Source organism: Haliotis asinina, chromosome 4, assembly GCF_037392515.1.
Source record: "Haliotis asinina isolate JCU_RB_2024 chromosome 4, JCU_Hal_asi_v2, whole genome shotgun sequence".
Classification (NCBI taxonomy): Eukaryota; Metazoa; Mollusca; class Gastropoda; order Lepetellida; family Haliotidae; genus Haliotis; species Haliotis asinina.
The window spans coordinates 48,021,648-48,048,871 of record NC_090283.1 but is presented as its reverse complement, the minus strand read 5'-3'; the positions used below and the strand labels follow the sequence as shown (position 1 = coordinate 48,048,871).

Genomic DNA, 27,224 nt, shown 5'->3' with positions numbered 1-27,224 from the left:
ATGCAACTGCATGCAACAGTCAGTGTATTGTGTTTGTGTAGCCATTGAATCGCGGATGGAGCAATTAACAATAGAAGGCGTAGACATTAAATTCCATTGATACCACAGTGAATGAATGTCAACATGACCTTTGACATGAAAGTAAAGTACTTTAGTCTTTTCCAGGGGTCTATACTTTCGAGTGACACAGTTGAAAGTTTGAGTCACCATATCGCCATTAAGACCTAGGACGCCTATATACAAGCACTGCCTTCAGAACAGGTTGGTATCTTGTTTTAGCATCCATCCCGCTTCAGTTCATTGTTATGTGAACACATGTTTTGGAGCTCGAGGTTATGAATGAAAGTATTTTTGTAAGTATCATGACAAAACTTTCAACTTATTTTGACTCATTTCCACCATTGAGAGTGGTATTTAAACATCTCGCCCATGGACGAGAATATATACTTGTACTCACAATATATCTTTTCCCATGTTTTTGAGGTTGCAAATGGATGAAAGTATGTTTATAAGTATTATAACACAAAAATCAAATCATTTTCATTTAATTCAGCAAATTTAGAGCGAGTTTTTAAAATCTCTTCCATGGGCGAAACCTTTTGGACCATGGACGAGAATATTTACTGTTGCCCCAAATACATGTTTTTTCCGTGTTTTGGAGGTTGTAAATGAAGTATCATAACACAAATTTCAACTCATTTTAACTTATATCCGCTAATTAAGAGCGATATTTATAAATCTCGGACATAACGGCAAAATGTGACTTCATATATATCTTGTTTTGGGCTTCTCAGTACGTACGTATCCCTTCTGTCACTTTGTCGTCAGTTTAACTTTCATTGGCAATGAGTTACTTGGAAATCATTGCTTTGATACAAGGTATTCTATAATTGTATATCGGTCAAATGCGTTCCTCGTTAATTTACTTGCCATTGCATGTGTTTTGACGTCAACCACATCGGTGGAAAGCCACTATTTCGGCGGGTAGCCATTATTTCGTATTGTCACTATTTAAAAGTGTTTCATTAACGCATACTCGCAATGTTTTCAGACTTACCATGGCTCTTGGTAGACTACTTAAGATGAGGTGTATGTTTAAATAGTTTGTCTGTCAAAATCAGTCATTCTCAACTCTCTTAAAAACGGCATTTCACCACCATCGTACCCACATCAGCTTTGAATCGTATTCGAAACCAGAAACCTATTTTACTGTGTTTAGTAGGAGTCATACTTCTGTCCATAACAGTGCATTTTGCCATGTGAAGGATTTCGGGGTAGTTCTGCTGCTCAACAAGAAGCCACTAAACAGATCAATCTCACTGACCTGACTGATCAAGTCATTGTTTTCCATCACTTGCATTGCATATCCGGGTTAGAATTGGTCTTAAGCTTGAACGCAAGAGGCGACTAACAGGTCAGGCTCGCTGACCTGGTCGACAGAGTCGTTGTAATCAAGTGGCTTATTTTTTTTTTTTTTTTTGTTCAGAGTATCAGTAACTGGATTGTCTGATTCAGGCTCGAATATTTACAGACCGCCATCACATTGCTCGGAGGTTCTCGAAAACAAACGAAGTGTAGCATGGGACATCTGATGTGCCGGTGTAATGGGAATGATAAAAAAGATAGCGGTAGTACAGATCCTTGCAGTGAGTGAGTGAGTGAGTTAACATTTAACGTCACATCGGCAGTATTGCAGCCTTATCGTGACGAGAGCATTCTTAAAAAAGGAATCTATGCATATGATAAAAACCTGTCGACGACGGACAGTAAAACAACTAGAATAACACAATAAGAAATAAAACTAGCGTCAAAAGTTAAAACTAATATTCCTATTCAGACAATACAATATAAAAACAGGCTTTAAAGATCACCAACATCTGAAGGTAGATCACCATACTAGGGGCCATGGGGACTTACAGTACTTCTGCTACCTGCATGGTCCCTACCTGGATTTACATCATCCCCTCAGCTGCTGGTGATTGTATGCAAGATTAGCCACATGGAAGATCAAATTTGACTTCAAATGTTTGGGGACTTACGTACCCTCTCAGGAGGACAATAATTTTACAGTGCTTTAACCCCCCTCGAGGATACAGCCACTAACACTGTAAGTTACTAATTCAGACTTCCAAGAATAAAATATTTATGTACTTACAATTCATTTAGCAAATCTAATTCTTTTAAAAATGCAATAATTAAATGAGAGCTAACAGAATTTAAAAGATCCTTCAAAGTTCGTGAATTAAAATATTTATCCCTTGTGATGGAATATTCAACACTGTCAAGCAGGACATGCTTGACTGTGATTCTTTCATCACAAGGGATACAAAACGGAGGATCTTCACCTTTTAATAGATACTCGGGAGTATACCTCGTATGGCCAATGCGACATCGTCGCATAATGACCTCCTCAAATCTGGACTGACAACCCAAGTAAGTATAACCGATATAAGGTTTTATCTCATGTAATTTATTGATACCTACTTGAGTGTCCCACTTTTTCTGCATCAGATCACGGATATACGTTCTAATGCAAGCTTTGTAATCTGAATATGGAAGAAGAAGTGGTGTCACAGATTTGGTGAGTGCTGCCTTGGCAGCAAGATCGGCCATCACATTCCCAGAAATACCTATGTGACTGGATAACCAACAAAAGACGATGTCGTATTGGCCAGTAGCAAGAGTATTATACAGTTCCATAATTTCAATTAAAAGTGGATGTTTACAGGAAATATTTTTAATAGCCTGAAGGCAAGAAAGAGAGTCGAAATATATTATATACTCTTTACGTTTCGGGTGTCTGTGAATATATCTAAGAGCTGTTAATATGCCGTTAGCTTCTGCTGTAAAAATAGAACTATTATCTGGTAATCTAGAAGATATTGTTCTGGATCCAATGACAGTAGCACAAGCAACTGCACCACCGTCTTTGGACCCATCTGTAAATAAGGATTTGTAATTGTTATATGTATGTTTCAACTGATTATATTCTTGTTTATACTGTAATTCATTGGTTTCTGATTTTTAAATGTAGTTAATATTAGGTCAACCTGTGGCCTAACCAACTGCCAAGTGGGAGAGGAAAAAGACCGAAAGGAGCTATATTGTTCAGCTTAATACCAGCAGCAGCAATAAACGGCTTTATTCTGAGCCCAAGAGGTGGAACAAGAGAAGACTTTTTGCTATACAAATCCTCATAAAGAGGATTGAAGATACAGTTATATGCAGGGTTAGATTCGTTAGGGTATATATAGTTTTGTGATATATTGTAAAGATAATTTGATACGGCGTTGTGCAAGGGATGCTTCATCGGCCTCAACGTAAAGACTGTCAATAAGTGAAGTTCTGAAGGACCCAAGACAAAGTCTTAGACCTTGGTGAAGGACAGGATCAAGAAGTTTAAGATTGCTTTTGCAGGCTCCACCATAGACGATGGAGCCATAATCAAGTTTAGAACGAACGAGTGATCGATACAGATGGAGAAGGGTAGCTTGATCCCCTCCCCATTTTGAATTTGAAACCACTTTCAACAGGTCAAGAGCTTTCAGGCATTTAGTTTTAAGTGATTTAATATGTGGTAAAAACGTTAAATGTGAATCAAATATTAGACCCAAGAATTTAGCTTGCTTCACAACTTTAATGGGCGTCCCATCTAGAGACAGTTCAGGGTCTTTTTGTGGTTTGTATTTACGACAAAAATGTATGCAGTTAGTTTTCGATTTAGAAAATTTAAAGCCGTTTTCAAGACACCATTTATTAATCTTGTTTAAACACAACTGCAATTGCCGTTCAATGGTATGCATATTTTTACCACGACAAGAAATATTAAAATCATCCACAAATAACGATCCATCAATTGAATCATTTAAAACTTTAGATAAACTGTTGATCTTGATGCTAAAAAGAGTGACAGACAACATACTGCCTTGTGGAACACCCTGATCCTGACTGTAATGATCAGACAGGGTAGAACCCACACGGACCTGGAATTGTCTGTTATTCAAAAACTTGGCAATAAATTCAGGCAAACGACCTCGCAAGCCGAAGTCATGTAAATCTCTTAAAATGCCATATTTCCAGGTTGTGTCGTATGCTTTTTCAAGATCAAAAAAGATAGACACAGCGTGTTGTGTATTAATTAGTGCGTTTTTAACAAATGATTCCAAACGCACTAAGTGATCAACGGTACTCCTGTTTTTACGGAAACCACACTGAATATCTGTAATGAGGTCATTGGTTTCCAAGTACCAAACAAGTCGATTATCAATCATGCGCTCCATGGTTTTACAAACACAGCTTGTTAGCGATATAGGCCGATAGTTCGAAGGATCCGTATGATCACGTCCAGGTTTAGGGATAGGGATAACTATAGCAGCATGCCATGAAGAAGGAAACTTTCCAGATGTCCAGATATCATCAAATATATGTAAAAGGGTCTCTAAACATGATTCCGGTAAATGTTTCAGAAGTTGATAATGTATGTTATCAGCTCCTGTAGCAGTATCATGGGCCTGGTCAAGAGCTGTATGGAGCTCATGAATCGAAAATACCTCGTTGTAATCTTCCCCGTTATCTGAAGTAAAATTAATAGCTTTCATTTCTTGCTGTTTTTGATACTTTTGGAATTGAGGTGCATAATTCGAGGAAGAAGAAAGTTGTGCCAGTGTTTCTCCAAGTTTATTGGCTATATCTGCTTTATTAGTTAATAACTGGTTTCCATCTTTGAGATGGTGAACACTAGATCTAGAGCCCTTACCTTTGATTTTCTGGATCATATTCCATACCTTTGATATAGGTGTGCGCGAATTGATATAATTAGATACATAGTTTTGCCTCGATTTACGTTTACTTTGCTTGAAAGTACGCCGAGCTTTAGCATTTTGGATTTTAAATTTGTTCAAATTATGAACCATAGGGTGATGACGGAAATAATTTTCGGCCTTTTTCCGTGCCTTCCTAGCTTGTTTGCAATCAGAGTTAAACCATGGTTCTCTTATGTGTGAAATTGTAGAGGACTGTGGGATACACTCATCAGCAATGGTGTTTAGTATGTCAGAGAAATCTTTTATAGCATCGGGAACATTAAGAAAACAGTCAGGTCTAAGTTTGTCAGCACACAGGGTTTCATGTAAAGCCCAGTTGGCCTTTTTAAAATTCCATCGTAATGATGGCGGAATATCAGATGGGTTGACAGGTTTTAATATTGTTGGGAAGTGGTCACTTCCACACAGGTCATCATGGACTGACCACTCAAATTCACTAAATAGGGTGGAATCAGTCATTGATAAATCGAGAGCTGAATATGTTCCCGTGCCAGGATGTAAATATGTCTTTGAACCATCATTATAAATGCATAGATCATTATTTGAGATGAAATCCTCCAGTAATTTACCTTTGGTGTTTGTATTAGTACCACCCCAGAGTGGGTTGTGGCCGTTTAACTCACCCATGATCAAACAGGGTTTAGGTAGTTGATCATAAAGAGCTTGCAAATCACTTAACTGAACAGCAGAAGATGGTGGAAGATACAATGGACATAGAGTAAATGCAACATGTAATGTAAGTCGCACCGCCACGGCTTGGAGATTTGTTTTGAGCGTGACTTGACTATGAATAACATTATTCCTCACCAGGATAGATGATCCACCAGTAGCCCTGTCGCCCGGGGGAGAAAAATAATGGTATGCATTAAAATGACGTAGATCAAAATTATCCATCTGCTTTAGATAGGTTTCTTGAATGCAAAATATTGACGGATTAAGATCTTGGACCAACAGTTGTAAGTCATTAAAATTATTTCTGAGTCCTCTACAATTCCACTGAATTATAGACGAAGACATTATTTCTTCCGAGGAGGATGTACAGGAGATCTACCCCTCGCCTTCCGTGATGGTGACAAGCTATGTGTCCTACCAGTGCTATGGTCAGACACATCCATGTCCTCGAGGGATCCAAACTTATTGTATAGCTGGATCTCATCATTTGAACCCTTAGCGAATCTATCGCATTGGTTAAGTCTAGTTAGTTTTGGGTTTCCTTTCACAATTTGTTTAACATGAGGTTCTTGTACAGGTTTTGATGAACATGAATCTGGTCTAGATTTGGGACTGGAGAATCTTCTTTTGTCTGGTTGTGTCTTTGGATATCTTGGACCTTTTGGGGAAGAAGACATATGTTGAGAGGACGTCACTGTAGCTGGTAAAAAGTCAGCAGTCTGTGTAGCAGATTCTCCTCGTGTTAACAGTTCTTGATTTGAGACAAGTACAGGAGCAGTAGACTTTGTCCATGTCAGTTCTGTCTGACATTCGATGGAGACTGTGGTTGTAGAATGTTTTCTGGTAACAGAAGCATAAGATTCACCTGGGAGGACAGATGGCACAAGTTTCTTAGCTTCAGCACAACTGATATTTTGAGTATGCTTTATTTTATTTACTTCCATTTCCCTTTTCCAAGCCAGGCAATCTTTGGACGATGAAGAATGCATACCTGAGCAGTACGTGTGATTGTTCCCCACAATATGCACAAGTTATTGAGTTTGAACATGAATTCATCCCATGACCAAATTTTTGGCATTTAAAACACCTCAACGGATTGGGAATATACATTTCAACCTGAAGGCTACAAAATCCAGCTTTTATTGATCTCGGTGGCGATGGTGATACAAATGAAAACAGATACGTGTTAGTTGGAACCACTTCTGAATTCTGACGTCTCGTAAATCGCTTCACGAACGTGACACCTTGATCTTTAAGTTCTAGCACGATGTCAAGTTCGGTCATGTCCGCTAAAAGATGATCCCTATCTCTGACTATACCTTTACTAGAATTGAGGGTCCGATGAACTGACACTGAAACAGGTATTCCAGCCAATGTATCAATTGACATCAGGTTAGATGCTTGTTGTCGTTTGCTACATTCTATGAGTAAAGACCCAGATCTCATTCTCTTGATATTTTTTACGTCCCCTGCTATACAGTACACTGCTTTAGAAACCGCAAACGGTTTGAGTTTAAGTGGCTTTTTATCCGGGGATTCTATCACTAAAACTCTTGGCCAGTAGTGTACTTGCTTAGATGGTCTACAACTATCAGGTGTATTTTGATCAGTTTCAAGTTGACGTTTCTTTTTCAAGGGGGTTTCAGGATCCATGTTAATGTATTTAGATTCGTCATTCCAGCTCCCCACCCACCACGGAGTATCACAAGGACAATGCCATAAGCAAGTGGACCTCCTACTTGCAGCACCAAGGATACTGGAAAGATATACTCAAGCAGAATAATAGAAAGTAATTATTCTACCAGATTGGCCCATGAGCCACCGCCTTCTGGGCATATCACTCTAGGCAAAATACAAAATTGAAGATGTTTTCTCTTTTCGTTTTAAACATATACGCACAAACCAATGCATCTGACAAGACGTGTAAATAGTTTTCTTGCAGACGTGCATCAAAAATATACATGCCACAGGGCTCGGCATGACCAGCCGATTGGTCGAACCGGGCCCATTCGACCACCCGTCTAGGCGAAGTCAGGGCCAAAGTGGTGTATTGAGCAACAGGAACACGATTGCAGGCCCCTATTGCCCTCAACCACCAGGATCCCCTCCTCCGCCGACACAGGGCCGCAACCCACGGCAAACGGGTTGGTGGACCAAATATCCCCCCGGGTCCACTACGGGGGTGTTGGCGAGCTCTTGGCGTTACCCAGCACCCACCACGAGGAGGTGGCTCGCCACGGGTGCCAGATCCTTGCAGTGTTTAATTGTCATCGTAGTGCAGATATCACTCCATAGGATTTGCGCTCTATCGCAATTTCCTCCTCAGACAAGACATGTGGCACTATGACAGATTTACGGATTTACACGAATCAAGATATTTGTGAACAGAGACAGTAGTTTCAGTACATCTGAAATGGCGTGCTTGCAGTAGGGTAATGAACTCTGCTCGACGGGAACATTTCACAAGCAATGATCCTTTTTGGAGACGAGTTACGTTCTTGATATCTCCACAAATTTCACATCTTGCTCTTGAAAGACAATGATGCACCTTGACAATGCTTACCAAAATATGGATTCCGTGGAAATCTAGGATAAGATGTCTAACATGTAAATACTAAGGGTCAATAAATAGATGTATGTAAATGAATATATCCAGTGGCCGTGTGTGACGTCACAATCAACACTAGGTTGACCTAGCACATAGTCAGTTGAAAATGAAGAATTGCCATTTATTATGCCATTTTCATACGTTAATGCATCGTTATTTTTCTACTTGTTTTCCACGTTTTTAGTAAACTTGTTCATATACACGAGTGAATGAAAGGATAAATAACTCCAGTAATTGAAAAGTGCACTTCATCATAACGTAATATCTCAAATGCGAAATGTTAATATTCATGCTATTTCATGCATTTAGATATAGTTTTGATGACAGTGTTTGCGATAAGCATACTCATTAATTAGAATACAATATATTGAAAAAAGTATTTGTGAATATTTAAAAGCTATTCAAATGCTTAAATATCATACGCTTCAGCGCTGTGCCATTATCTCGGGACGTGATATCGCGGCTGTTGACACTTTCTCACTACACGACATCATACTGGGCACGTTACAGAACAGGTAGGTATGATAACACATTGATATTAGGAACATAGGGCAATGCCATCAAGGATATCTGGTAATCACTAGTCTTCTGTATTCATTAATATGTAGGATACGTCCATTCAGCTTACGTTCTGACTTTTGCTGTTGAAACGACTCCATGACCTGCATCCAACATATGAATTATGCATCATGAGTCTTGTTTCAGGCTGTTGGCCATAGCATCAGATGTAGGTGAAGAGCGACCATATCTACGGGCAATCACATAGTAGACCGTATTGGGAGATGGACGTAGTAGATCGTATCTGACCAGTATTTGACCTTAGCTAAACAACGTATTAAGGCGTAATTCATCGTATATCATACGTTATGACCGTACTTTGTGCATCAGCAGCAAACCCATGAATTGACCGTAGTCAACTTGAACGCTACTGTTACTGTAGTTTGAGCATGGCTGACCCTAGATCTACTTATTAGGTGACCCTACGGCACCGTTTTACTGATCGCCCATGTAGTACACCGTGGTGACTTGGTATTCGATCAAACTACGATTTAATACGTTAGTCACTAACAGGCCTACCATACAAACAGTGAACAAATTGCACGCCGGACACTGAGAAGTATAAACATAGGTTTGAAGCTTACTACAACTGCTGGTTGATGCGCTACATCCCGATATCAGATTTTCAAATTTATACTCATTGTGACATTATTGACCAAAGCCTGTTTGTCTCCCTTCGACGCCATCTTTGACGATATTTGAGCCATTTCGGGTTGCTGTGACTGCCGATTTTGGATGCTACGATTGTCGTTTTGTACGCTTGGCGACTGCTCTCTGGTGCTCAATCTCTTTGGTATTCTATTTTTACCAAGGAACATGCTGAAGTAAGAAAGCTTTATAGTACAGGTATTCCTTGGACTGTTGAACTCTCGGTTAGTAAGGAGGCGAAACTGTATTGTGCCTTTGCTGATTATCGTAAGGCGTTCCATAATATTAACAGACAAGCTCTTTGGTCTAAGCCGTATGGTCTCGGCATCAAGTCAAGCTTCTTATGGCTTCTTCCTAATATGTATTGTGATGTTAAATCCCGTGTCAGATTATCTACAATAGTTTTTTCAGACTTTTGTCTTCTCATCACTCGGGATTAGGCAGGGCGAAAAGTTGTCACCAGTTATGTTTTCACTCTTAATCGATGATACAGTTGACTACATAAGAGCTGCATTGAAGATGAATAGCATGTTGTGATGTTTTGTCCTAGGTGATAACTTCATAGAAAAAGATACAAATCAACGTCGGTTTACAAACATCCAGGTATGACTAAATTTGTTTAGAACAAGAAGCTGGAGTGAGTGAGTGAGTGCGTTAATGTTTAACGTCACATTGGCAATATTTCAGCCATATCGTGACGAGAACATTTAATACTGAAATGTAAGATATGTATTTCATAAATATGCCTGTCGTCAAAGGACAGTAAAACAACTAGAATATCACAGTTACAATTTAAAACTAGTGTGGGAAGTTAAAACTAATATCACTATCTGGACAAAACAATATAAAAACAGGCTATAGATCTCCAACAACTGAAGGTAAATCACCATTCTAGGGACCATGGGGACTTACAGTACGTTTGCTACCTGCATGGACCCTAGTTGGATTTACACAATCCCCTCAGCCGCTGGAGATTGTATGAAATGCTAGCCAAACTTAAAATAACATGAATACTACGATTAAAAACCTGGTAGACTTAAATTTACATCAAATGTTTTGGGTCAGGAGGACAATAATTTTACAATGCTTCACCCCCTTTGAGGGTACAGCCACTAACAATTCTAGTTACTAATCTAAACTACCAATCATTAAAATATATCTATCTACAGAAACATATTGCTCAAAATTCAACCAAATGGAATGGAGCTTTAATAATCATATGAGTTGGATATGATATAATCAGAATGTAATTACATGATACACTTATTGATGTTTGTTATGTATATTGCAATTGCATGTAATGTAATGATTGACGTGATAAAGGACCAGACATGGTAATTATAATTAAATAATGCTTGAAAACATTTGAATAAACGTTAGTTAGACATCATTTATCAACTAAATACTTTAGTAATATAAATTACCACCTGTCTGGCCCAGAGTCGATTATCTTCAGACCGACGGCAGTTTCTTGCCTGGTCAGGAAGGAGCATATTAAATCCCATATTTAAACACAATTGTTTTCTGTAAAAGAGACAAATAATGACGTCAGTGAAAATCAGGTAAAAATGATGTGCTAATAATACAACAACTGGCTTTTGTTTATGTTTTTAAAAAAATACAAAATGCTATATTCTATGAACGGTTGAACTATGTTTGTCACTGATATATATTTTTCTTTTGTCACGATATGGCTAGAATTCTGCCGATGTGCCGATTAAGCCAATAAAACCGTTCACTCCTTGTCCGTGACGTAAATATGTTCTTATCAGTTGCAGAAACGAGCATGGCGCGTGAACACTGGAGACACCAGTTCGACTTCTTTGTCACCCTAGTAGGATATGGGGTGGGATCTGGAGCATTCATCAAGTTTCCTTTCTACTGTATGCGCAATGGCGGAGGTTGGTGGTGTCTGGCTTCATCTTGCTACGTGTTCTATTAAATGCCAGTAATTACTGTTAATATTCAACTATTCACGTACGTAGTATGTTGTATTACCCGTCCAGCTTCAAGTGCCTGTTAAACATCTCAGTAATTACTGATAGTATTCCACTATTTACATATCAGTTTGGAACAGTGTAGTTGCTTTCTGTGTTCTTTTGAATGTCGGTAATTACTGTTACTATTCCGTTATTCACATATGAACTGGGATCAGTGCAATTATTTTATTTTGTGCTTTTTCATTGTCTTTAATTACTGCTAATATTCCACTATTCACATATGAGATGGGATCAGTGTAGATGTTGTATATTGTAAATGCGTGGACGATGATTTGACAAAGCTAAAATGTCGTATCCCAGCATTTGATAAAGGAATACTCATATTATCATGGCAGGCAATAAGAGTATGAAAGCCAGTCTTTTCAGAATACTGACACATGTTTATTTTTTTACAAAGGGGCATTTTTGATACTGTTCATGTTCTTCACAATAATCGGTGCCATCCCATGCACTTTCGTGGAGATGACAATAGGCCAGCACTCTCAGAGTGGACCTGTTAACGTCTGGAACTTGTGTCCTCTTTTCAAAGGTACGTATCAAAGAAAAGATTAAGGAGTAACTATACACTCCAAAAACGTCGTATTGTTCACGATCAAAATTTTGACATTCATGAATCTTGCTTATGTATTCCAATTTGTAAATGTTCCTCAAGAAATAGTTAGTACTTACATAAATGAGTATATGTTCCCTTTTGTTTTACGAATTACTACCCAAGAGGAGGAAGACAGGTCAGTGATTTCTGCAAGAGAAATTATGACTTCTCAGCTCAGTGATGCGTTATATTATTTGATTGCCAGAGAAGTTATGACTTCACTTCTATTCATTGATTTATAACCAACCAACCTTAACAGAGACTATGTACACGTTAGCATCATGGCAACTAGACTAAATTAGAAGATACCGTGAAATGTTCATAAGAAGATTCAAGTTTCAATTTGAGCAAGTGAATAAGTAAATCCGTGGTCCAAATTTTCAAGAAACTAAGTTTTCAACTACTGTGTTACACTAATTCGTCAAATTGATAACGCTCTCACGTAAATTATTTTCTGTTGCAGGTCTGGGTTTGGGATCTGTCATGTGTGCCTGGTTTTTCCACAGCTACTATAATGTCACATTTTGTTGGTTCATGTATTACTTCTTCTTTTCCTTCTCTGAAGTAATACCCTGGGACAACTGTAACAACACTTGGAACACACCTGCATGTGTATCCAACACGAATCTTTGGAGGAATGTCAGTATTCCGCCGTATAATGCAAGTGAGATAGGAAATACCTCCAAAATAAAAGGGGTCACTGCTGCTGAAGAATTCTGGAAGTAAGGTTTCCACCTTTTCAAAGTAATACGATTTTGAATTCTTACATATACAAACCATCGTCCCTTGGCCTACCCCTTGATACGTATTGCTGTTGAAAGGGGAAAAAGTATTCTCGTCCTTGGAATATTTTAATAACCTTCTAAATTATTCAAACTAAGTTTTCGACAGACAGCCTGTTTTTTATCCTTAGCCTATAATCATGGTAACTGCATGAGTCTTGTCAAATACATTGTCAAAATTTGGCCAGAGTTTCTAGACTTTGGGGTTTTCAGAAGGGAATTTTGACGTGTTACGTGCTTCACTGAAACTTCAGTACAAGCTCTTGATACTGTATGTTGTATTATGTATTGGATTTTCATTGTTCACATTCTTTTTACGTGATCATCCTGTCTTTTTAAGAAACAAGGTGCTGGAAATGACTGATGGTTTGATGGACCTCGGTGGTATCACATGGCATCTTTTGGGATGCTTGGTGATCACACATGTGATCATATTTCTGTGGATTTTCAAAGGAATAAAGGTATCGGGGAAGGTAAGAAAGTTGGGAATACCCTCGACATTACAAATGTGGGTCACGCGAACATATGAACCAGTCCATAATGAAATTAAGTAATCTCTGGCCTGTTATTGTTCTGTTTGTTCTAAAAGATAACTGCAATACAAAATATACCCAAGTTCCAATGTCATGCATAAAAGTTAGTTCCCCACACACGTGAGTGAGTATAGGTTTCTGTCGCTTTTAACAATATTCCATTTTCACGACGGAGGTGAAAATAATACCAGTCGTAATTTGTACCTATGTGAGTATTCGAACTAACGACGTCGGTGTGATGAGCGAACACAACTGACCTTCTCGACAGCCTTGCTCCCCATAAAAACGAAAGCAACTCTTGCATGTGATCTAATATTGTATGTATATTCTTGGCTCAGCTTGTCTACATCACTGTGGCTCTTCCAATCATCCTCATCACAGTGCTCCTCATCCGTGGTTGCCTACTTCCTGGATCTGCTGACGGAATATACTATTACATTTATCCAAAGTTGGAGCGGCTCATGGAACCCAAAGTGAGTGCAGTGTACGACGGGGTGGTTCAGACGAAATAAAGAGTTTTTTTAATCCCTGGTATTAACAAGCCACAAGAAGGCATGCGCATTCTGCTTGTCCGCACCAAAAACATGCAGATGTGGTAACCAACTACGTAAACACCGTTTAATTTATTGCTAGATTTGTCTTCACTCACCAATAGTTTAAAGGATGTGGAAGTCCAGCCAGGGTCCATGCTAGTAGCATAAATTTTCCAGACTATCAGCAGCCATTCCGTGTACACATGGGTACACTCTGCCCTTCAAACTACGATAAAACACCATTTCTGACCAGGTTGTCCAGCTAATTTTCCGAGCACAGGAAGCTGAACACAGTTCCGCACCAAATGTCATCTCAAATGTTCCGCATAAGTCACGATGATAAAAAAGACAGCAATAATAATTTAGAATTGCAGTTTTAATTACTGGATAGCTGTGCTTTAGAAAAATATAAACATCTCACACTATCTCTTCAGTTGTTTGCACATGGTACTCCCTCAGGGAGCATGAGATTCTGATTTAGTGTGGTGGATTTCAAGTGTCCGCGGCGTCAACACAACATACATTTTGTGAGAATGAACGGTGCTATCGGTAGGGGTGAGGAGGTTCATCCTTTTCGGGAATACTGGCGTAATCACTGATTGTCAGTGATCCACTCCCTTGTACATCAAACAGACTTCTAAGGATAGCTAACACATGTCATTCTTTTGCACTCATGTTCTGAGTTCAGTACTGTAACACGATAACAACTTATATGGCCTGATGATTTTTGATGAGATGCATGATATTAAAATGTAAATCCCGGTTATTTAATATTTTCAATGAAACATACCCAATATTGATTAGACCCATGAATTTAGATGAAGATGTCCTCAAACCTACTCTAAGCAGAAATGAAATTGACAGAAACAGATGTTCGAATGAATTAAAGTGGCACGGGCATTTCAACAACGTGCAGCTGTTTGTTTCGCAGCGGATATCGCATGACTTGATTACACTCTGTCCTAGGTGTACTCGCCCATAAACTGACGACTTAATCAGAGGTACAGCATGTCAGTATGAAAGGGTAGGAGGCCGAGGCCAGTAGCTGATACAGAGGAGAAAGACCTATACATAAGTAACACTGAAAATTTATGACTATTAAAGAGCCATGTCAATGGCAACAATACACATTCAGTGACTCATTCACACGGTGAGCAGTGAGCTGTTCACTGGTCTGGTTACATCAAATTCTTCAGTGAGAAGCAAAAAAAAGTAAATAACTAACTTCGCAAAGGTATTATATATATTATTATATATTATCTATATATATACCTACAAACCGGTGACGCCGGTTGTCTCATCTGAGACCAGATGTATCACATGCGTTTTGTTGTGCTGGAGGACGGAAATTCACATGAGTGAAAATGACAATCTGCCAAGCACGGCCACTCATGCATGGTAAAATAGCTATATTATTGAAAATTCTATTAATGCAGACATTTTAACATGTCATTACCATTTAAACCTTATATGAATATAACATCAATAGAAACATTGATTCTTCTGTTTTGGTATCTATAGTCCTTTTGATTGCGTTGTCTTCTAGGTAAAATGCTATTCTTCATTCATATCTGTGGTACGGTACTTGAGCTGACTTTATTGTCCTTTGTCGATACCACATGGCTTAAACACCCTTGGTGTAACTATTATTCACAGCTCTCTCTGCTGCTTGCTTGCAGGTTTGGATCCAATCCTGTAGCTATGCACTGCATTCTCTGGGTATTGCCACTGGATGCATTATTACCATGTCTGGTCGCAACAGAATGGACAACAACTGCCTTAAGTATTATTTATGTTTGTTCGGGATGTTAAATAATATATAATATATAATATATCATGTTTAACGTAATCACTGTGGTTTATTCATGTGTAATATCACGTTGTGTTATCCTGACCTGAAACGGAAGCTTTACGTGATTGTCGTTTACCACCTTGGTGAATAAGGAAACATACATCCTTATAGTGGCAACTTCTTGGTTATTCCGTCGAGCTATGTTTCACTGTAGATTCTTACCGTTATCAAGCTAACAGTAACTAGAACCAAGGGATGAAATATATATATATATATATATATATATATATCTTTAGTATGTTATGACAAACATCAGATTCATATTAACAATAGCATATAGCTGGCACATAACTGGATGAGGCCAGGTAGGGAATAAAAACAAGAGGTCGTCGCATACCATCCCTTGATCAACAGAGACAAAGGGTACTACATATGATCGGTCTACAAAGAGTCAATTAAGCTATAGGCTATATCACTAACACCCCATCATCTTGTAGCTTTCAGCTGAGATTTCTAATGATCGTGGAAAGAGTGATTTTACTCTTTTACTTTTCACTGGCTTCTAAACTCGTGTTATTAGTTGCTCTTACTCCCTCCTAAGATACCTGAATTACCTTAGTGTATCCGTTTGACGTGGCAGAAACCTACTGTGGTCTGCACGAATCCAGAAATTACCTTGAGATTACAAAATAATCAAACGATCAGTGAGTTCGTTAGTAACTCCAACATCACTCTGACACTGAGACAGCGGAATGTTGTTCAATTCAGCCTTTAAACTCACATTAACTAGCGGAAGACATGCATTCAAGACATGTCAATATGATTAGAAGTCAACTGTGTAATAAACCTCCTTTCTGTGCACATTTGGAAAATACATCAGCCAACCATTTTCTCTAGTGGCATGCATCCTGACTTGATGAGGTGATCATTTCAGAAATGCAGTACTGCTTTGCTTGGTGGATTCCCTCACAGCTGTCATAACTGGATTTGCTTTCTTCACAATCGTCGGCCATGCTGCCTACATGCGTGGAGTTCGCGTGGATGCTTTGGAATCATCAGGTACGTAGCAGATATTACATATTTCCACGAGTCCTCTTGAGGTTATGGGTGATTAGGAACTTTTAGAAATAGCCTTCACAGTTCTGATGCTCCTCTGGTGGTCAGTTGGGCTACATTCACCACCTACTGTGATAAACATTGCTCCAGGCGGGAACAAGGAAGACTTATTGCAAGTGAAAGCAAAGGGGTGGCTCTTTGCTGCTGCAAGCACTGTGTCCATTTGTCTGTTTTCTGAGGAGACATAATGACATCTGCTTACACATCAGAAGATCAGATCGAGATCCCTACAGTGCCCTCATATGATAAGCAAGGGTTGAGGAAGAAAATTTCTCACCCTGATCTTCACGGGTTCAAATGTCCTAGCCCTTGAAGGAGTGATATGCAACTCTGTGTCAGGGGTCAATAAGCTGACAGATACCCATAATTGTAAGAACACTGAACATATTGGAAACTTGTACTTTTCAGGTTACAACCTTGCCTTCATCGTTTACCCAGAGATGCTGGCCTCTCTCCCTTTTCCCCAGTCGTGGTCGGTCTTGACGTTTGCCACACTGATGATGTTGGGAATAGACAGTATGGTGAGGTTGATGATAATGATAGTTGTACAAATTAAGAAGAGGTCGTTTTGAACTTTCAGTTTTGGAGCATTGTTCAAACTCTATTACAGAACTTCTAGTTGCTCAATTAAACCATGACATGTTTAATCGGATGATCATTTGTGATGGCCCTCACTGACATGTCAGCTTTTCAGGAGGTAAAACACAGTCACTGCTTAGACAGAGCTAAGACATTTTTCTCCATCACCGCTAATCTTCCATGCTATAGTCACTGCTATATTAGCAAGCGGGTTTGTAGAAATCTAAGACAACTCCATGTTGTTTCCAAAGATACTCAACTAATAGTAACTACCACAAACTAAACTCAGATCTATTTCCACAGGTACCAGGAACTGAAAGCATCGCGGCAGCTTTAGAAGACTTGTTTACGCAATGTTTTAAGAAGCGGCTGTTCTTCACATGTGCAGTTCTTCTTAGCACTCTTCTGTTTGCTCTTATATATGTATCACAGGTATAATCAATAGACATCTTTATTCCATTAAATTACGTTTTGCCTATAAAAGAAATATAATTGACAAAAAAATATTGGTTGTAATTCTATATACCGTTTGTTTTTGTTGTTTTGTTTCTTTGTTTGCTTTTTGTTGTTTTTGGTGTTGTTGTTGTTTGACAGAAACTCAAAAGTGGTACGGTCATTAATAGTGTAAGTTAACTGAACTGTAGCTGTGCTTAATGGGCACGTTAAACGTAGTGAAGCAACTGATTCAATATCCTTTGAGTCTAAGTCAAATAAAACATTGTGAAAATAAAACATTTACCTTAGAGTACACATGACCTTGCCACGTTTTAGTTTATATATGACTATCAAAGTTTAGTGTGCTCCCATAGAGTACACATGACCTTGCCAAGTTTTAGTTTATATATGACTATCAAAGTTTAGTGTGCTCCCATAGAGTACACATGACCTTTCTACGTTTTAGTTTATATATGACTATCAAAGTTTAGTGTGCTCCCATAGAGTACACATGACCTTGCCAAGTTTTAGTTTATATATGACTATCAAAGTTTAGTGTGCTCCCATAGAGTACACATGACCTTTCTACGTTTTAGTTTATATATGACTATCAAAGTTTAGTGTGCTCCCATAGTTGATTGTTTTTAGTATATGGATGCAGTATACCATGATGCTGATATAAACCTGTGCACATTTAAGGGAGGAATATATGTGGTGACACTGGTGGACTGGTACGCCTACTTTCCGTCCACTGCCTTGATTGCAATGCTGGAATGCATTGTTGTTGGGTGGCTCTATGGTAAGGATTGGCGACTCGAGTCCAGTGTAATGTTTAATCAAATGCTGGCATGTATTGTTGTTAGGTGGTTCTGTGGTAAACATTCACGTCTTGAGCACAGTGTAATCTTTAATCAAATGCTGGCATGTATTGTTGTTGGATGGTTCTATGGTAAGCGTAGGCGTACCGAGCGTAGTGTTATCTTTAACTGAACTACTGCCGAAGATGGTGTTTACAGTTTATCTTTTAATTGACAATCTTTATAAAAATATCTGTGGTATACGGGCAATCTCCAAGGGGACATACTGTTGTCTGTAAGGTTGTGTGATTATCAATGTGTATTCTTTCAGGCACAGAGAGACTACAGACGATTGTCAGTGGGATGTGGAAACAAAGGGTGCCTTTGTTTATGGTCATCAGTCTGAAGTTCGTGTGTCCAGTACTTCTGCTCGTAAGTTCCTCTTAATGGTACTGTCGAATACATCGGAGCGACACTGATCAACGGCAAGTTCTGAGACGAAGAATTTAAAAACCTTAGATATTATAAAATGGAGTTGACATTATGTGACGTTAGTGGTCGTCATTAAAAATTGGTCAAAAATACATTTGAAGGTGTTTGGATGTTTAGAGCACCAAAATTCAAAAAAACATACAAACTAACAAAAATATTGCTCAGATGGGAACGAATTGTGAATATGACATCAACATCAACATCATTGCACGACCAACAGAGATTAACTATATATAACGTCACATAGAGATGTGTATTTCATCTGAATTGGAATACTAAAGAATAACAGAATAGACTAGAAAAAGTGCAACATGATTGTCCTCTGTATTTATTGCTACCATGGTATTAATCAAAGAATATTTGTTGCTTTAATCGTCATCAACATCGAAAGGGATGGTGTAAATGCAGGTGGGATCCATGCAGGAAGCTCAAGTGCTGCAAGTCTCCATTGCACCTTGTATGGCGGATAACCTTCATATAGACAGAATTGAAAATGAAAATTTTCTAAGTGCATCAGATGTTCGTTGACGACATTCTTTTATGTCGACTGTATACCGAGATGGATGTGGCAAGCGTACACAAATTACATAAACTATTTCTATATATAGACGTGAAACAGTAATTCAAGTATTCATTGCTCCATGAATGACACCTATGGAAATTCTTCAAATTATTACTATTCATAATTACGCCGTATTTTGTTCCAAACCCAGTGCTCAGAATGTCTCCCAAAATCAAAACGGTGCCCACAGTGCTGACGTTGTCACCCCCAAATCCCAAGGCTCCAGACAATTGTACTTCAGCTATCTTGGGATACTAATTGACAAAGTAATCCCATGCAATATATTCCTTCTAATCGATTCAGGTCACATTCTCCTACTCCTTGTATTCCTACCGGCCTCCGAAATATGATGACTACATATACCCTACGTGGGCTGCAGGCGTTGGGTGGATGATATCACTGGCCTCAATTCTACCCATTCCTATCATGTGCTTGTGGACCATTTGCAACAGAAATGAATCTACACTGAAAGAGGTATACTTTACGTTTCGCCATACTATATTTGAGTTCATGTGTTGTATGTTGATATGTAACATTTGCATGTATTGACATTCACAGATCAAAGTGTATAATATCTTCATTAAACATGCAATAACATCGCAGTAAGTCTCCAAAGGAATCAAACAAATAGCTGAAAAAATATTAATTCTATTATGACACTTGGAATAACAGTGGACTGTACATTTCAGAAACTTAAAAGATCCATGGAACCCAGTGAATACTGGGCAGATCCTACTGGAACAGAAGTTGAACTACATCCTGTGGCAGGTCACGGACGTATCTGAGGCTGATGAGATGAGGTGCACGATAATGTTAGAACTCGGCCTCCGTATGAAACCTAATGTACGTTTCGTATTGAACAAGCTAAACTGAACCTGTACCTGATGTAAAGGAAGTCAGTAGCACCATGTTTTTCAAAATACCTTTGAAACTATATGTTCTTCTTGAAAATAACAATTTTACTCTTTTTCATAGCCATATGAGTGAGTGAGTAAAATAGAGAGCCACATCAACAGTATTTCAGTGGCCAAGAAAACTGTAAATAATTAAACGAATGAATTTTTAAGAAAGTAACTTGTCCTGACTAAATTTCCACTGGCTCTGATTTTATTACGCAATCATGATGAAGTAATGATGAAGGAATAAACCAACATGGTATCTGATGTTCAGGTTTACTTATGGAAAAGTTGAGCAGACATGAAATGAAGTCCAAGATTGTTTTCAGTTTTAAACCATAAGTGGAAATTATCTAGTAGAGGACAAGTAAGTTACCATTATTTGATTGCCCAAAATGTAAACTGACTTGTCCCCGGCGTTGGGCGATTGGAATTTTCAACCTGGTAAAGACCCTGGGGACTTACGGTGCTTCCATCGCAAAGGATAATTATTTCAGTGTCAAAAGTATGAAGGATCCGTTTTAAGTATCATTTAATCATTTATTATTTAAAAGAAAAATAGCTTGCCATATAAATTTGGATTAATGCTGTGTAAACGGATAAATGTTTAATGATTGGTAGTTTAAATTAATAAGCAATATTGTTTTTGACTGTATCCTCGAAATGGGATAGACTAAATAAAAAAGTGAAATGTTTCTCGGGCATAGGCGGGTCACTTTCATGTGTGCGCGCAACAATGCTTTATTGCCATTTGAAAAAAATATAATTTGACGTTTTCGCATCACGATCATCCAGTTGTCCACTCTAAGAATGAGTGGCTGAATCTACCCTCATTAACACGTGCTAAATATCCCAAGCTGTATTTCTGAGAGAACAAAATACAAAGATGTGTTCCTCCCTAGTCACTTTTTTTCTATCAAGAAACAAAAAAGAAAGTCCTATCGCCTCACTTTTGAAACAAATGTGCCCGAGAAACAATCAATTATGTATATGCAGCCTTAAAGTACTTGAAAACTCTTGTCCTCCTAAGAGGGTATGTAAGGTCCAAAACAATTCAAATAAATTCAAACTATCATTTTATCTGCAGTATGTGTGTTATTTTACTTTATGATTAGACTGTCAAAGGATTCAGGTGTGTAACAAGAACCCCAATCCCAGAGGATTAGATGCGAGATGCGACAAACACAAGTAAAACTAAAGAGACGCCTTCCTGCGAATAAACCAGTACAGACTATAGAAACTGTAAATAGATCTGGAAATATACTTCATGTATTTAAAGATATTTCTTGTCAGTAGGAGTCAAGTCAATGCCTTATGACCAATACCTGGTCATCAGTCAAAAATAGTAACCAAATCCACATGATGTAAAGTCTGTTGTCTGTTGTAATTGCTTGAAGATAAGCAGTTTTTATTGTGTGTTGAAACCAATTGCATGACGAAAGTGGGAATTTGTTCACTTAATGTCCTACTGTCTTAATGCTTTAATCCTATATTTTGTGACCGTCATGAAAGATGCAAATATATTATCTAAGCACATTCCCACGGATGTTAGTATTGTGACTGAAAAAAACTTTACGCGTTTTGATACCTGGTTGTATTTAGTTATAATTCAAGGGCAAACTCTAGAATTTGATATATTTTTTGTACATAAGAAAATGGAATGATATAAATCGTTTTTCTATCATCAAATACATATCCCAGTTTTTACACTTAGTATATACTTATAGTTTCACAGAGTTGCATGTATGACTGCTTCAGTGATGTAATACAGTCCTAAACATAGTTGCGTGTTTTGGAACCGAGACCCGTGCTCCTTACACATGCATTATGTATGAAAGATTACACACAAAAACTAGTATGGTAATGGACAGTCATTTCTTATCATTTAAATATGGTTATTCATTATCAGTATCCCAATATACAAAGTTTTGAATACAGCATATTAATTGTATATCTTGATATTAGCGTTAATCAGGCGGCATAATGAACGATAAAGAGAGACAGTTAACGAATGCCGATGAAACAGTTAGAAAGAATAAACGGTGTATTTAATGTTCTACCGTTACAGAAATCAATAATGAAGCATATAACATCAACGTTTATATGACAACATGAAGTTGGTTGGAGTTGTCGGCGAAGGGAGGTAACTCTCTGATATTACTATTCTGAAAAAAAGATTTTGTTTTGTCGCCTTTGATTGTTAACTGTTGAACAGCTAATACTATTATTGTAGTTATCTGACACCACTTTCAAGTCACTCGTTCATATTATGTAGCCATGTCCAACCAACCATGTTACCTAAACATTGTTTGAACTCTGACGTAAAGTGCAGTCACGCTATCTGATTACCTTTTGATGCGCACTATACTAGGTACAGAAACCTTTCATGACGAGAGAGAAAGTCGCACTATACTAGGTACAGAAACCTTTCATGACGAGAGAGGCAGGGGCACTATACTAGGTACACGAACCTTTCATGACGAGAGAGGCTGGGGCACTATACTAGGTATAGAAACCTTTCATCGCAAGAGAGGCAGGGGCTCATGAACGTATAATGATCATTTTAGAAAATACGGTTGCACTATTTTCGTAGAATATTATATCCTCGTCATTGCAGTTCAGTATGAGTGAGTGGATGAGAGAGTTGAGTTTTACGCCGCACTCGGCGATATTCCAGCTATATGACGGTGTTCTGCAAATAATCAGGTCTGAACCAAACAATCCATCAACAAAACTAGCATCGATCTGCTTAATTGGGAACCGATGACATGAAACCAACAACAATACTGCCAAAGGTATCTTGCAGCTCATTTCGTCTAACAAGTTCCTCCTTGTTCTGCACCTTTTGATGGACATCATCCCCACCATGACCAGACTAAGCCTCCAGTTTCAGAAGGAGGACATAGACCTTGCTGCACTGAGGCCATCCATTGATGCTGTTATACAGGTATCACAAAGCTGAAAATTTGATGGTGTTAACCTTCCAATAACATCAGAGGCTGGCGTTGAGAAGCAGTTCTCAAATGTTAGGGCTGCTTTCCTACAAAACGTCATAAGCGAGCTTGAGAGCAGATTCCCAGCTGTGGCTACTGACGTTGTCACATGCATGTCAGTCCTGTCATTTAGAGGACTGTCTTTCTTGTCTGAAGGTAATATAATAACTTTGAAACGTGCTATCAGTTTGGCTAATCTGATGAAAACAGACAACGCTTTATTAAACTACAGTATAATTCCTAAAAATATATACATAAAATACCCAATTTTTCAATAGACCGTAGCTTCATTGACTTCTACAGTCATTGTGATAACACCTTTGTAGAGGAGACCATCAGAGAATGGGCAATGTGCAAGGATATGGTTCATCAACAGCATTATCCTTGCACAAGTATCTGTCAGTTATGGCAGATACTGTCGTCAAGACACCCTGATACTTTTCCAAATCCGTGCAAGATTTCGCAAGTGTCTGTCCTGTTGCCCCTCTAAACAGCAACTGTGGAGAGGGCTTTCAGTGTTAACAATCTCATAAAGAGGCCACACAGAAACAGGCTGTCATCAGAGAGGCTTGACACGCTGATGCAGCTGGCTTTAAGACCTCCTGTAAGGGATGTTTCTCTTGCACCAGCCGTCACAAAATGGAGAAGTGACAGAAAGAGAAAGCTCTTTTGCTGAAATGAACATTGTTGATGTTTTTGCAGATTCAAAATTAAACTTGAATATTTACAACCACTGTGTTCTGTTGTTAATGCTATATTACAAACCAAAATATGGACCCTTCCATTTTGAGTTTGGATCCCTAAATTTTAAGTGAAGGGGTCCAATGGACCCCCAAAACATTTCGGCCACAGCAGTCAGCGAGCCTGACCACCCGGTCCCGTTAGTCACCTCTTACGACAAACAAAGTCCCCTTTTATGGCAAACATGGGTTGCTGAAGGCCTATTCTACCCCGGGCCTTCACGGGTTGCTGCAGACTGTGAATAAATATCACATTTCAATGTAAACATAGTGTAGGACTACAGAAGCTATGTGCAACTCCCAAGTTTAGATGAAAACGCATTTTCGAATATGCAAAAACAAAGCAGACAAGCAAGTTCATTTCCAGATATATCATGAACCTATTTTATATCTGTAATGATATGACTAGATTTACACTGCGATTGTATGATCACAATTCAGTGTGGGATGTGGGTTGATGCATTTCATAACAAACATGGTGAAGTGTGGGTAGAACACAATGTGGATTTTATACTGTTCCCAATAAGTTAACTTTTTAGATTTGGAAACCGTTTGTGCCAAACAAATGACACTGTTAATAGTGTATATATTTTGTTTCAGGAAAATACCTTTCAATAGAAGAGCCTTCTGACATGGATGTCTAGAATATTTGATTAGAATATTTGATTATTTGGCGTCAGGCTTGTGTGGAGGTATAAGGGGACTGTGCTTGGAGGCTTGACAAGAAGTAGTGTTTGTGTCATAGGTGTCCTCCCACTGCGTCTAATTCTAACCCATTAGGTACGGACAATCTTACAGGTAATGGGGAAAAGTAACGCCTGGATGGTCCCCAAGGAGTAGGAGAAGTGGGAGTGGAAGAATCCACATGTAGTGATCAGAGGGGTGTTCAAAGAATGACAAAATGCAAGCTACCTTCCTATTTACATGTAATGTTTGATACACATAATTGACATATGATTAACACAAGCTCCACTCATTCACAATAATAGATGAATCTAATGGAAGGAAATCATGTATTCTGCTTTGATGTAAAGGTATATAGAACAGTGTAGGTAGCTGAAGGTTAATATCGTGTGTCAGTAAGCTGAGTATTGGTAACCCAGAGCAGGCAGTACAAGCTCAGTATGCCGGTGGGTCACAACAGATGTGCACAAGCATACATTCATCATGTAGGTAGATATAACTATGTAATATCAACACTCATCACAGAGGAGATATGTTACCAGTTGTGCGAGGGTGCGTTTTATATTAATGTGTATTCTTGTGAATGAATTTGTAGAAATGCCATACTCATGTCATACATTCAGTCACGTTCACTATGAAGTGCATCACAACATTCGCCGTCAAACAGTCTGTCTTTAGCACATCTCAATCGGTCGTACACAACAATATACTTCCTCTTCCTCTTTGGCTCACGTCGTCCTTGACTGCTCCCTCTTAATCAGTTTTACAAACGCATTAATGCTGGGATGGCAGGATGTCACGGAGTTCAGCCTTCAATGTTGTTATTTGTTCTGTTGGCAAAGTGGCTCCATTCAAGCTTATCCCACAGGACATCATGTAGCCAGGTCATAGTGATATAGTCCATAAACTTCGTACACGACTCATCCATGGGTGCTTTGGCAACAGCGTCTGTCCAAATATTGTCGACCTGCTCTAGGGGTGCACGTGGAGGGTCCTTGCTCTATGAGCCAGGTGCCTGAAATCGGCATCCTTCTTGTAGTGTGATGGTGTAAGTCCAATATTGTGAATCGTTTTCCATAATGCTTGAGTGTATTGGATGTTGCAGCCACGGATTTCCACTCCATCGAAGACAGCATGGACTGCGTTTGCGACGACTTTCTTAAAGTCTACGTGCAGAATCTGTGGCAAGCATAACCTGTGTACTTATATATATTTTTCCACATATCCTGCTCTAAATTCACCTCATAATCACATAAATCTACTTAATTTATACAGCTTAATTTATGTTGTTCTATGAATTAATGTAGTGCTGGAAGACGGACACCCCAACTTGGGAACTTAGCCTTTTCCAGACAGACTCCACGTTCAGTGATTATACATACTAGGCGTTCTGATATGTCTGCTCATTAGGTGAGACAAGAAATAAACAGGAAATTTAGGAGAAACGGGTATGTAATGGAGATCAAGTCATGCCGTGTCTTACTGCATAATGAGGCTTTGTAGAGTTCTAACGGGTTTGTGTGTCGAACGCCTGTGGGGCCATGTATGGGATAACAGGGCTGGAGGTGTAAGAGGCAGTGTTATGTTGTGTACCACGGCTTTGACTATATCACTATGACCTGGCTACATGAGGGCCTATGGGATAAGCTAGAATGCAACCATACTATGTAAGGCCTGACGGGCTTACTTACACACAACTGTCTGGGCTGTGTGTAAAAGTCTACCAAAGCTGTAGGAAATCTACCAACTGCAAGAGAGGTATCACGTGACTAACAGCATCCAGGACCGTCCACGCAGTGGACGACCTTTAGTAACATCACAGTGTCAAGACCGACAGATTGTGAGCAACCACCTGCAAGAGCGCTGCCCCAAAACTACGGAAACAACACGCCAGACCATTCAGGCGCTCAACAGACACATCAGTGCCAAGACAGTGCGCCAACCATTCCGCGAAAGGAACCTCTCCTGTCACAGACCATATCATAACTCTGTCCTCACCGCTACCTGGCGCCAAAGCCATCTTCAGTTGGCACCTCACCATCGATGTTGGTGTTATCGACCATGGAAGGTCGATATTGTGTTTCGATAGTTGATGGCAGAGTGAGTGTATAACAAAAGCATGGGCACTGTTTTCCAGTAAATGTTTTGTTGAAAGAGGCGAGTTGGTTCGAGCATCGTGGTGTGGGGTTCAGTCAGTCTGAACCAGTTAGTTGACACCGTGGTTTTCCAGAATCTTGATCCAGGAAGAGCAAATGACGTGACAGCTGCTAGCTGTATTGACAAAGTCATAAGACCCAATGTTGTTCCACATTTTGGACGTTTTTTGAACTTCCAGCAAGACAACGCTCTTGTCCACACTGCCAGGGCAACATTGGACTTCTTACGACAA

General features: G+C 39.0%; 1 protein-coding gene and 1 pseudogene across 3 annotated transcripts; both read left to right on the top strand.

Annotated features, from left to right (window-relative positions):
- Nucleotides 1–176: 176 nt before the first annotated feature.
- LOC137281624 (sodium-dependent noradrenaline transporter-like) lies at nt 177–21,498 on the top strand. Of its 3 annotated transcripts, none has more exons than XM_067812985.1 (14): nt 177–261; nt 11,082–11,210; nt 11,707–11,838; nt 12,365–12,623; nt 13,024–13,156; nt 13,555–13,689; nt 15,429–15,532; nt 16,476–16,600; nt 17,066–17,178; nt 17,540–17,668; nt 18,371–18,470; nt 18,800–18,900; nt 19,826–19,996; nt 20,212–20,398. In XM_067812985.1, the coding sequence occupies exons 2-14, from the start codon at nt 11,096–11,098 to the stop codon at nt 20,305–20,307; spliced, it is 1,713 nt and encodes a 570-aa protein (XP_067669086.1). In that variant the 5' UTR covers nt 177–261; nt 11,082–11,095; the 3' UTR covers nt 20,308–20,398. The 3 variants fall into 3 exon arrangements, with proteins under 3 accessions (XP_067669086.1, XP_067669085.1, XP_067669087.1); XM_067812984.1 differs by lacking the exon at nt 177–261 and adding an exon at nt 8,536–8,618 and having other exon boundaries at nt 20,212–21,498; XM_067812986.1 differs by lacking the exons at nt 177–261; nt 11,707–11,838 and adding an exon at nt 8,536–8,618 and having other exon boundaries at nt 12,467–12,623.
- A 1,697-nt stretch (nt 21,499–23,195) lies between these two features.
- Nucleotides 23,196–24,087, top strand: LOC137281625 (uncharacterized; annotated as a pseudogene).
- Nucleotides 24,088–27,224: the final 3,137 nt, after the last annotated feature.

Excerpts from the sequence above, each read along its gene's own strand:
- LOC137281624 (XM_067812984.1), top strand. The coding sequence starts at position 11,096 with ATGGCGCGTGAACACTGGAGACACCAGTTCGACTTCTTTGTCACCCTA. Across the intron at positions 13,157-13,554 it reads GAATAAAGGTATCGGGGAAG|CTTGTCTACATCACTGTGGC; the intron begins GTAAGAAAGTTG and ends TTCTTGGCTCAG. Across the intron at positions 13,690-15,428 it reads AGCGGCTCATGGAACCCAAA|GTTTGGATCCAATCCTGTAG; the intron begins GTGAGTGCAGTG and ends GCTTGCTTGCAG.